We start from the raw sequence: 12,469 nt of genomic DNA, 5'->3' as shown, positions 1-12,469 counted from the left end.
GAGGGGCTGGGCCACTGCATGACCCGCCCTGCTGGGTCACACCAACGAGGGTGGCATCCTGCCCAGGGTGGTGCTCCCTGTTGGTGTCCTCCTCCTGCATCTTAGGGTTGCTCTTGTAGAACTCAGCCGGGAAGATGATTTGGGGGCTGCGGAGGGGGAATTAGGATGACAACCCCTTTGCCTCCCCTCATGTTCCAGCTACTAGACAGGAGGGTAGGGGGCTCCTGTGCTCCAATCCTGTTTGCAGGAACAGGATGCTGGACTAAATGGGTCTTTGGCCTGATCCTGCAGGGCTCTGCTTATGTTCTTATGGGGAGGTGTTTGGCAGAAATCGCAAGCCCTTGTGTTAACGGGAAAGCAAGTTGGGATCCAAGCCGCAGGCCCCCACCTCCTGGTTTGGCCCCAGACACAGCGCAGCCCTGAAGCCCCAAAGGGGTTGAGCAGGTTGCTGCTCCCTCTGCCTCTTCTGACAACCCCTTTTTCCAGGCGATGGCCCTGCCCCAAGGATGGAGGAGGCCGATATCCAGAAGCAGGCTGAGCACTGCAACGACAGGAAAATGGCTTCCAAGCGGGTGCAGGAGCTCAGCGCCGATCTCTTCTTTGCCGTCTTTGTCAAGGTGAGGCAGGGCGGCCCTTGGGGGTGTGGCGGGGGCTTCCCTATAGGCTTCCCCCTCCCGTTTTCTTTGGGTCTTTTGCACAGCCCGTCTCTGTTGCCTGGGGTGTGGCTGGGCAATATCCCAGGGTCCGCTAGGAAGGAGGGTCTTGTGTCCGCTCCGCTTAGCACACCCTCCCTGTCTCCCCTCCCAGGAGTGCGGCCCCCTGGAGTCGGAGGCCATGGTGATGGGCGTCCTCAATGAAGCCTTTGACGTCCTGGTTCTGAGGTTTGGCGTCCAGAAGCGGATCTACTGCAACGTAAGTGTCCTCTCTCCCAGCCGTGCAGGCGCCCGTGAATCCAATCATGACATTGGCTTGAATGTCTTTAACTCTGTATAGATTTTTGATTTAACTGTGCTGTGCTGCCTGATTGCTTATCATCTCCCTGCGTCGTACGTCTTTGGGCTCCTTGGGCAGAGAGGCTGTTTGTAAGCAAATCCCCCGCCAGGCCTGTGCCGGCAGCACCGGCAGCTCCTTGCAGGCCCCAGGTACCCCTTTGATCCCTGGAGAACGCAGTCAGCTGGTGCATTAATTTTATGTAGTAGTAGTAATAATACAATGGACGCTCGGGTTGCGAGCGTGATTCGTGCGGGATGCATGTTCGCAACCCACGTCTGCATGTCTGCACACGTGCGGGTTGTGATTCGGCACTTCTGCACATGCGCAAAGTGCAATTTAGCGCTTCTGCGCATGCGCGACCGCCGAAACCTGGAAGTAACCCGTTCCGGTACTTCTGAGTTTTGGTGGTCCACAACCCGAAAAAACACAACCTGAAGCGGCTGTAACCCGAGGTATGACTGTAATAATAAAATAAAATAACATAAGAAGTTATTTGAGTAAGCATCATTTCCCACATAAAGGTTGAAGAATTCAGGATGTTCCCCCCACCCCCAGCTACAGAATTTGGAACGCCAAGGAATATTTTTTTTTTTGAATTGTTAGCACTGAGAACCACCTCCCCTTCCCATCTTGACGCCATCTTTGCTAGTAGCTTCTTCCAAAGGCCTTGTGCAGGAGATGTTCCTGTCAGATGGTGTCCCATAGCCTTAAGGGGGGGGGGGGCGAAGCTCACTTGTAATGTTACAGTTACTATGGAAAATATGGATATACAATAGAGATTATGAAATAATACACAGTAGAAAATGTTGGCAATAGGACCCGTGGAGGGGATGGGGGCGGGGAAGTCTCAAGATTCAGAGAAATCTCCTTATATGGATATATATTTGGTATTGTTTAAATTAATAATAATAAGAAGAAGAAGAATAGGAAGAATAAGAAGAATAATTAATATATGCATCAAACAATAAAAGCTTCCCTAAACAGGGCTGCCTTCAGATGTCTTCTAAAAGCCTGGTAGTTGTTTTTCTCTTTGACATCTGGTGGGAGGGCGTTCCACAGGGCAGGTGCCACCACCGAGAAGGCCCTCTGCCTGGTTCCCTGTAATTTGGCTTCTCGCAGTGCGGGAACCGCCAGAAGGCCCTCAGCGCTGGACCTCAGTGTCCGGGTTCTTTGTAAAATCAAATAAAAATGATTTCAAAAAAGAAAAAAGAGTAGGGGCCCCTTTAACTGCTTCTGCAGTCCGTCTTGCCCCATTGTGGTTCAAGGGCTGCGCTTTTCTCCCCTTAGCTCTCTTTGAGGCCTGTTTCCTCAGTCTCCGCTCCTCCATCTGTGAAATGGGAGTGAGACAGGGCTGGTGTATAAGACACACTCGGGAGAGAGGCATGCCTCTTAGTCGAACACGGCCAGGGCTAGGTTGCCATTCCTAGCAAGCGCTGGGTCTGAGGGGTTTTGGGGGGATCCTGGAGCTCTCCAGTTCTTGGAGACGCAGCAGCCGTCTTCTCCAGGCAGCTTCCCTTCCCCGTCCCCTGTAAGTCCTCTTTGCCGCCATCCTGGCTCGTTTGCCTTCCCTAATTGCTGTTTGGGGGGGGCTCTTGTGCCTTGGCGTTCGGTGATAATGAACCGTCCTCAGCGCAGCTGCCTCAAGGGGCTGCCTCCGACTCCTGCTCCCGCCATCTGCCCCTCCATCAGACCCTTCCAGGGGGGGTCGTTATCCCTTCGCAACAGCCATAAAACCGAGGAGAGGCGGCGTGGTGAGGGCTTTTGCCTCTTCAAACGAGGGAACGGGGAGACCTTGGTTTTAATTTCAGCTTCGGAAACGGGAGCTCAGGGGCACCGGGCACTCGGTCCGCTGTTCCCTGGCACTTGTGAGAGGTAGAAGCTTCTGCCAGCTACAAGGTTATGCGACATGGAAGGGAGTCGGGGGGGCGACGAGAGGGGGGCCTCCTGGGGCTTCTACTTTGTGGGTTTCCTGTGCTTTGCGCAGAGAGCTCTCTGGACTTAGAGAAAAGATTTATTTATTTTTTAATTGCAGATGGAATCTGTACGCACACAGGCAGACTCTCCTGCCTTATAAGCCGTCGCTCACCATGGGGACGGCCTATCTGATCAATGCAGACTTTCAGTCATCCCCTTTTAATTACATTTGAAGCAAGGGGTGCCTGCAGCAAATTGTTGCAGTGCAAAAAGGCTCCCCTTCAGTGTCCCAGTCAGTCGACCATTCCCTATTCCTGGATACTCCATTACATTTCCTCTGTTTTGTTCGGTTTGGTGGGGGGGCAGTTTCCGCCAACTCAGTGTTTTGTGGCCACTGAGCCCACCACGTCCTCATTGGGCTATTTTGAGCCCCCCCCCCCATTTTTCCAGCTTGCTGACACCTTCCTCCCCTGTGTGGGTGTTGCACTTTTGGCAACATCAGCATCAGCAGCCATGCCTGAACATCAGAAATGGAGTGAATGGGGCGGGGGGGGGGGGATCCCCTGAATCCTGGGGTAAATTACTCCTGGCTCCAATCCCTTTGAAACCAGCAGCCAGCCTTTCTCTGGTTGTTCTGCTGAGCTTTGGCAGGAGCCGTCTCACAGAACCAGGGTGGTTGGCGGTGGGTGAAATCAGGAAAACACTTGAGGTAGATACACCTGGCCCATCCCAGACCCCCGTAGCTCAGCCTTCACCAATCACATGCCTTCCAGAAGTATAGGACCACAAGTCCCATCATGCAACAGCCAGAATGCCCACTTTAAATAATAATAATAATAATTTTAAAAAATAATTTCATTTATACCCCGCCCTCCCCAGCCAAGACTGGGCTCAGGGCAGCTAACACCAGGTATAAAAACAATTGATTAAAATACAAATTAAAAACATGATTAAAATACAACATTAAAATGCAGCCTCATTTCAGTAGAAACTCAAATCAAAACTTTTGGGGGATGAAAACGTCAAAGCTTCCCTAAAGCCAACTTTCCAGACTGGTCCTACGTGGGCCAGAAAAAAGCCAGGGAAGTCCCCAAATAGGAGTTCCATCACAGAAGGAAAAAGGATAGAGGGGAAGGGGATCAAGTTGATTCCAAGCCAAAGGCCAGGCGGAACAACTCTGTCTTACAGGCCCTGTGGAAAGAAATCAGATCCTGCAGGGCCCTGGTCTCTTGAGACAGAGCGTTCCACCAGGCTGGGGCCAGTGTTGAAAAGGCCCTGGCTTTGGCTGAGGCTAATCTGACTTCCTTAGGGCCCGGGACCTCTAGGGTGTTGCTATTTATGGACCTTGAGGTCTTCCGCGGGGCATACCGGGAGAGGCGGTCCTGTAGGTACTAGGATCCTAGGCTGGCATGTTTTGATGATTGCACTGTTTGTGTGTTTCCTGCCCTTGGGGAGGAAGGACAGGATAGAAATCTAATAAACGTGAATAACGTAAACGCAATAAATGGCCGCCGTAACAACGGCTGCACCAGCACCTGATCCCATGCACCGTTCTGCATGTTTCCGTAAGAGCACCTGGTCTCTTCTTTCCTCTTGCAGGCCCTGCCGCTGGTGGGCTTCCAGTTCCAGAAGCTGGGCAAGAAGCCGCAGCTGACTCTGATGTGGGAGCCAGAGAGCTTGGAGCAGGATGCTGTGCAACAGGTAAAGCCCCCTGCCTGCCCCAGTCCTTCCCTTCCCCAGGAGTGTGGGGCATGGCTGTGGGTGAATGCAAGAAGTTGCCTCGTGCCTTTCCTATTACTTCCTTCCTGATCCTTTTAACCAGGGGTGCCCTCAGGGGATTGAACCAGAGGCCTTCTACATGCAAAGCAGGTGCATTTGCAGCCCCTCCTCCTGCCTCTCTCGCTTGCTTGCACCCTTACTCACTCTCTCTGATGTACATTAGGGTGCAACTGAGCCGGCACAGAAGAGGGCTCTTGCATGAGTTAAGACAAACGGACTTGGGAGCCTCCAGATTCCCAGACTATCCCTGCACTTTAACCTCTTGAGCTGACCTCTTTGGTGTTTAGACTGGTGCTTCTCAGGCTTACAGCTTCTTCCTTCTTCTCTCTGCGTCCTAAAGATCAGAGGTCAGGCTGCAGCTATCCTCTGAGAGAGCAAGTAGACGGTGTGGCTGCCTTGTTCTGCTACAGATGGCTTAGACTAGGTAGAACTAGGAACTTTTATGTTCAAGTACAGTAAAACCTCGGTTCCCAGACACCTCTGTTTTGGAACGTTTCGGCTCCCAAACACCCAAAAAACCTGGAAGTGTTCCGATTTACGAACGTTTTTCAGAAGCCAAACTTCCAACATGGCTTCTGCTTGAGTGCAGCAAGATCCTCTAGCCAGTCATAGAATCATAGAATCATAGAGTTGGAAGAGACCCCAAGGGCCATTGAGTCCAACCCCCTGCCAAGCAGGAAACACCATCAGAGCACTCCTGACATATGGTTGTCAAGCCTCTGCTTAAAGACCTCCAAAGAAGGAGACTCCACCACACTCCTTGGCAGCAAATTCCACTGTCGAACAGCTCTTACTGTCAGGAAGTTCTTCCTAATGTTGAGGTGGAATCTTCTTTCTTGTAGTTTGGATCCATTGCTCCGTGTCCGCTTCTCTGGAGCAGCAGAAAACAACCTTTCTCCCTCCTCTATGTGACATCCTTTTATATATTTGAACATGGCTATCATATCACCCCTTAACCTCCTCTTCTCCAGGCTAAACATGCCCAGCTCCCTTAGCCGTTCCTCCTAAGGCATCGTTTCCAGGCCTTTGACCATTTTGGTTGCCCTCCTCTGGACACATTTCAGTTTGTCAGTGTCCTTCTTGAACTGTGGTGCCCAGAACTGGACACAGTACTCCAGGTGAGGTCTGACCAGAGCAGAATACAGTGGCACTATTCTGTCAGAAGCTGCACCTCATTTGTTGAACATTTTGGAAGCCAGATGGGCTTCCAGAATGGATTACATTCGACAAGCGTGGTTTGGCTGTATGTCTTTCCTACAATAAGTTGCTTCACTTTTATTCTCTTGCCTACAAGCACTGTGTGTGTGTGTGTGTGTGTGTGTGTGTGTGTGTGTGTGTGTGTGATTGCAAGTCTGCTGTCTAACCAAGATTCACAATCTTAATGATACTAAAAGGGTTTCAATGGGTAATTGGAACCAAATACTCCAATACTGTCTCTTCCATTCAAGCCCATCCACATTACCTCCCAGCCTGCCAATTTGTGGAGTGCCCCCTTTGCTCCTCTGGCATTAGGGACAATTCCCCCAAACCGAACAGGTAAGGGCTATAGTAGCCCATCTGCTTTACCTGCAGACAGTACCTGGTTCAATCCCTGGCTGCATCTCAGATGGGCCTGGGAGAAGACTCCTCTCTGAAACCTGTGGAGCTGCTGCCAGTCAGTGTAGACAGCACTGAGCTAGATGGACCAATGGTCCAACTTTGCAGAAGGCAGCTTTCTGTGATCAGGGCTGTTTATGTTGCAAACCGCCCTGTGATCTTCAGAAAGAGGACAGGGTGTAAAATTAATTAATAAAAATGATGGAATTTAAGCTCATTCGCATCACTTGGCAGCTGTATTGTCTGACTTCTTTGCAGTGCCTTCCTGGTTAAGCCCTCTTCCAAAAACTTAATTGACACGTTGTTTGCTCCTTCCCCTTCCAGGCTGTTGCTCTTGTTGCCAGGATCCCCACCCTTCCCACTGTGCTGTCCTGCTCTGCCTCCAATTCCCGCAGCAGTGCTCAGATTCAAGAACCCTTGCCTGCCACCCCCCTGCTCCTAAAACAGATTTCCCGCGACGTGGTGTCAGATGCTTTAATAGAACCTCTCTCGATCTCTCTCCCTCTCTCTTGTGCGTGTCCCTCGCATCCATTAAATCAGTAACTCAGCCGCAGGGAGGCATTTGTTGGATTTGATTAAGCTCTGCTCTAGTGCCAAGCGCAAGTTGGCAGCCCTCCCTAAAGCGCCCTGGCTAATTGTTTTGCAGTCCTTGGCAAGGGGCCCCTGGTCCTGCCACCTGGCTGGGAACGAGGGACGCTGGGCGTAAGGTAAAGGGGGCTACTAGTGCACACGCAGAGATCCCTAAACCTTCCGAGGAGATACTTCTGCAAAGTAAGGCAGAACCAAAGGGAGGAGCAATAGGACTGTCTCTTGCCGGAAGAGAAAATTCCCAGGACCTTCAGCTCACATGGTACCTGTGGCCCACAGCTGCATTTCACGCGGCCCCCAGTGTCATCAGCTACAGAGAAAGGAAGACCCTGCTCCCCCCCCCGCCGAGAACTTCTGCATGCACTGAGCTGTGGTCCTTCCCTGAAGAATCCACAGGGACATAGGAAGCTGCCTTCTACATACTGACGGAGTTATACCCCTGCACCCCTCGTTGACCTTTGCCATCCACACAGAACTAAATGGGGCTTAGCACTATAATCTTTGGCACCGGCCTTTTTGCACCTTCCTGCCTGGGTAGTGCTTGTCAGGTATTCTAAGATAGACTGCCTCTGTGTAGAGAGGTTCTGTTTAGCTACCAAATACCTTCAGATCAGGGATGCGGATGGCGCTGTGGGTTAAAGCACAGAGCCTAGCACTTGCCGATCAGAAGGTCGGCGGTTCAAATCCCCGCGACGGGGTGAGCTCCCGTTGCTCGGTCCCTGCTCCTGCCAACATAGCAGTTCAAAAGCACGTCAAAGTGCAAGTAGATAAATAGGTACCACTCCGACCGGAAGGTAAACGGCATTTCCATGCGCTGCTCTGGTTCGCCAGAAGCGGCTTCGTCATGCTGGCCACATGACCCAGAAGCTGTACACCGGCTCCCTTGGCCAGTAAAGCGAGATGAGCACTGCAACCCCAGAGTCGGTCACGACTGGACCTAATAGTCAGGGGTCCCTTTACCTTTACCTTTTACCTTCAGATCACCTTCTGTGAACTTCCTGCTTTCCTAGACCAGAAGGGGTGGGTTTCAGGGACATCTCAGCCTTTTCGAATGAATCACTTGCCAGCCAGCTAACCTGCTGCCCTTTTTCTTCTTCTTCTTCCTTGTCGCTCAAGGTCATTACTGTTTTCACCTTGGTGGAGGTCGTCCTGAGGTCCGACAACGTCCCTTTGAAGTACAGTGCGCTGCTGAAGAGGCCTGGCGGCGAGGAGTGACCGGCTCCCACGTCCGGAGATGGATTGTGCCCAGCTGACACTGCCAAAGCAACATCCCAAAGGGCCTCATCCTACAGTGACTCTCTCTCTCTCCTGGGGAAAGTCGGGCTGTGGGCCTCTCGTTATCAATTTTTGCGAACGGGTTTTGTTTTATGTCTGGATTTTAACCCAAGCCAGCAGCTGCGGGGACAGCAGCCCTCCAGGCATCCCCGGCTGCTGCATGGACCTGAATCCTCCTCAGCTCCTGGCTTTTTAGACCCTCCTTTTCTTAAACAAGCCCCTTGCAAAGGACACAGAGGAGCTGAGAGCAGCCCGTGGTGGGATTCCTGTGCCTTAAGGCATTCCTTGCTTCTGTGTTTGTGGCTGTGGCCATGCGGGCATAATAAAAAAAAAACACCTTGGTCAACAACACCCGTGGGTGCGTGTGTGTTTGTGCAGGTTTCCATTGTCCTGATTTTGCTGGCATTTTCTCATTTGACATTTCAACACGAGAGGAAGTTCCGAAACGGTTGTGAAGCAGCAACGGTGCTGTTATCTTCCTCTTTCAATTCCACACACTCATCTCCATCCTCTGGGAGAGAAACGACAGTGACAAACAATAAATCTGGTTGTGTGTGTTTCAGCCAGTTGAATCAGGGCTGGTGAGTGTGGAAGGGGGACTAAAAGAAGACTGGGAATTTTGGAAGAGGGTCGGAGCTTTCCCTACCACCACTACCGCCCAGAGAAAAAAACCTGCTAGGAGGTGGGGAAATCAGCAAATGGAGAAAACAAGGGTCATCTAGTCCTGCAATGCAGGAATCGTTTTGCCCAACGCGGAGCTCGAACTCATGACCCTGAGAAGAAGCTAAATGCCAATGGGATGGGGGTGTGCAGTCAGCCAAGGGGCCACCATCACTTTGAATAAAGTAAAAAAAAAGCGTAAACTGTTTGCAGTCGGAGGCAAGCGAAAACCGCACGGGGGGTGTACTGCTTGCTCAGTTCAAGGAATGTGCTTCATGCTTGCTACAGAGATAAGGGTATAGTCAGGAAACACTTCCCCACCTAAAATATTCTGAAAATATTGCAACACTTTTCTTACCCTTGGTTAAACTCATTTACTTTATCTGTATTAATAATGTCATCTGTATTTTGATCCTTCTGGGCATAGCCTGACTGGGACAGGTCACAGCTAGGGCTGGGTGACCAGCTAAACATTGTGGTATACCGATATCACCGTGTCTGAACTAAGGATGGAGGGGGGGGGTGTCCGTGTGAAACTGCAGAAAAGCAGAATTTAGCTCTCTGTGCGTCAGCTGAGTTAAATCCCGCTTTAAAGCTCGCTCCCTATTTTGTAGCATTTTTCTGGTTGCCCAAAATAATGGGACTTGAGAGCTTTTCAGGGGGAAAAGAGGCGGTTCAACCCTCCACCTTGCATGCCGATGCCCTCTTCCTCTTCCCCTGCTTAGCTTCTCTCTAAGAAAAACTCAATTCAGCTAGAAAATAGCACCCCAGGAGATGACGATGTTGTTCCTGTTATGAAATAAGTGGTGGAGCTCCAGCCACATCCCTGGTACTCAACCCAACGCACCTGGGAACATTGCTCCTTTAATTCTCCTCTGTCCTCTCAACATAAGGCGCCCTGAGACAGCTCCCTGTCAGGCCTCATTAGTAGCATTGCAGGATTTGCAGACTGTGAGTCTCCCTGCTTCCTAGCTAACACAAAGACGTATGCAACCTAGAGGCTGTTTGTTTTTATTGACATCCCATGGTGCTCACAGTTGGCACTGCCTGGGCACAGACTTGCTTTGCTTCAGCAAGATGGCTGCATGTCGTGCGTTCGGACCACACCCTGCACCGAGGAGACCATTGTTTGCAACGGCAGAAAGACTGGAATAAGCTGCCATCAAATTTGCGCATGATGACCTTCTCTGGGGAGCTGCCATTGCTTCTTGCTTCCTTCCTCAAAGTACAACCCAAGGAAAGTCTCATCCAGATAATTGTTGGATCAGGCCAATACCCCACCTAGTCGAGCATCCTGTTCTCACCGTGGCCAACCAGATGTCTGCGAGAAACCAGGGAGCAGAATATGAGCACAGGAGTTCTCTCTCCCCTGCTGCGGTTTGGAAAGGAAATAACATCCCAACAAAATGGAATGGTTAAGTAGAATCATAGAATCCTAGAGTTGGAAGAGACCCCAAGGGCCATCGAGTCCAACCCCCTGCCAAGCAGGAAACACCATCAGAGCACTCCTGACAAGCATTTAGGGGCACCAGGTTGGGGGAAGTCTGGCGTGCTCTGCACAACCTATTGCGCTCTTTAGAGCCCTGGTGGAAGAGAAGCCCTTGGTTTCCCAGTCGGGTTTCCTAATTGTCATTTGAGTCTCCGGCTTCCAAGAGAACCAGCCCCCTACTTGAAGGGCTGCTGGAGAACAGGTCTCTGTTTGAAGGCCTGAATTTGGTTTAAAGGAGACCTACAGTATAGGGGCCTGGACATCCACAGTGAGCACCTCGGCAGCAGACTAAGTAGCCACACGTGGGTCGCTTGGTCCCACTGCAACAAGATCAGGTGCATTTCTATGCAAGTTGCAGGAATTGTTTTGAAACTTTCATTTGTACGTGTAATTCATAGAATCCTAGAGTTGGAAGAGACCCCAAGGGCCATCGGGTCCAACCCCCTGCCAAGCAGGAAACACCATCAGAGCACTCCTGACATATGGTTGTCAAGCCTCTGCTTAAAGACCTCCAAAGAAGGAGACTCCACCACACTCCACACTCCGACTATGTGAGTATCTGGAGTCAGCAAAATTGACAGATATAATAAGGCATAAATCAAAAATAATGGTACAGAAACAATGGGAATGCTTAAATGAATATTTACGCAAACGGATCAAACACAAAAATTTGGTTGTGCTTAGACTAACCTTGTGAAGAATATAGAGAATACAAAGATTAGTCGGACTATGAAAGAATTTAAGGAAAGGAAGTGACTGAAGAACAGATGTAAAGGTGAATTAGATAACCAAGAGACGTGTGGTGAATGCGTTGGAAGTCTTTTATAATATTTTAACTAGGATTTATATATCGTTATGTTTGAAGTACGAATTTGGAATAATTGATTATGAAAAGTATTTTTTTCTTCATTATTTTTCTTGTTTCTTTCTTTTATCTTTTGCCTTTCTTCTTTTCTAGTCTGCATTCTGGAAAATAGTGTAGATGAAGGTTTTAATGTTTGGTTATGTATTGTTTCTAATTTTTCTTTTCATTTTTTTTCTAACATTTAATAAAATTTAATAAAAATAATAATAAAAAGGAATTTGCCTCATCATTTCTTAAAGCCAGTCCAGCACGGCTTCCTGTTGGAGTGAGTTCCACAGTCTAACTATGCACCATGTGAACTACAGCTCCCATCAACCCAAGCCAATTGTCAGGGATGGGAGTTGTAGTCCAAAACAACTGCCGGGCACCACATTGGCTGCCTTTGGTGTGATGCATCTTACAGCCCCTTTAACCCCCTCAACTGTTCTTGGTTTCCAGACCTCCCCCAAACTGGCTGCCTCCAGATGTTTTGGGCTACAATTCCCATCGGTCCCAGCTGGAACGGCTGATGGGAGTTGTAGTCCATTACATCTAGATGGGAGGCCAGCAGGTAGGTTGAGATGGTGGAGGAGGCTTTGCTCTACATTTCTGTTAGACTAAATCTGCCAACCTGGTGCCCTGCAAATGTCAGCCTCTCAAGCCCTGGACTAGCTACTTTCCAAGGCGGCTGCTGTCCCCCACCAGCTGCTGTCGACTACAACTCCCATGAGCTCCGGCCAGCATAGCTCTACTAGATGGTGCTGGTGGGAATCGTAGTCTGAAGCATCTGGCAGGCACCATCTGGGGGGCGGCTGGTACACTCTGGCAGCAGAGGCCCCCCAGGGTCCTAGACTCTTTCCTGCCTCTCAGGAGATGCCAAGAATCAGACCCTGTGCATGCCAGGCGTGTGCATTTCACTGAGCTACATTTCGCCCCGTACTTTGGACTTGTTTGGATTCACCTTGACTTGTAAACTCCAATGTATTTGTATGTGTTTTTCAAATTCCATTGTTTGACATGCTCAGACACCGTTTTGCATTGCCCTTCTGGTTTTAAGCGAGTAAATGCAACATTGGGCAGGAAGGGAACGTACATCCTGGGCAATTTCCAGTCGTCAGCAGCCCAGACCAGATCTTCCCAGTTCTATGGAAGGAAGCAGGACTCGGTTTTTCCATGCGTGTTGACTTCACAAAGTGTCCTTGCCACTCAGTTCAGCGGAAGCAGCTAAGGAGGCAGGCATGAGTTCTGCACTGACCTCTGGGTCAGCCTTTGTGTCTTAGAGGACCCTAACCGCCTGACTCTCCACTGCCCGGGCCACAGGAGGAAGGCTC

The 12,469-nt window shown here is 50.3% G+C and overlaps 1 protein-coding gene across 6 annotated transcripts in view; it reads left to right on the top strand.

Moving 5' to 3' along the window:
- Positions 1–8,496, top strand: part of DIS3L2 (DIS3 like 3'-5' exoribonuclease 2) — a 201,269-nt gene extending 192,773 nt beyond the window's left edge. For all 6 annotated transcript variants that reach the window (XR_014564298.1, XM_083739250.1, XM_083739253.1 and 3 more), the window contains 4 exons: positions 487–617; positions 808–912; positions 4,507–4,608; positions 7,987–8,496. Coding sequence is in view for 5 of the 6 variants with exons in the window: in XM_083739250.1 (XP_083595376.1) it covers positions 487–617; positions 808–912; positions 4,507–4,608; positions 7,987–8,085 (437 nt within the window). In the remaining variant the exon portion in view is untranslated. The remainder of the gene's footprint in view (positions 1–486; positions 618–807; positions 913–4,506; positions 4,609–7,986) is intronic.
- The last annotated feature ends 3,973 nt before the right edge of the window (positions 8,497–12,469 follow it).

Source organism: Podarcis gaigeae (assembly GCF_964106915.1).
Source record: "Podarcis gaigeae genome assembly, chromosome: 5".
In the NCBI taxonomy this organism is placed as follows: Eukaryota; Metazoa; Chordata; class Lepidosauria; order Squamata; family Lacertidae; genus Podarcis; species Podarcis gaigeae.
The sequence above is the reverse complement of the archived record's forward strand: the minus strand, read 5'-3'. Positions and strand labels throughout refer to the sequence as shown.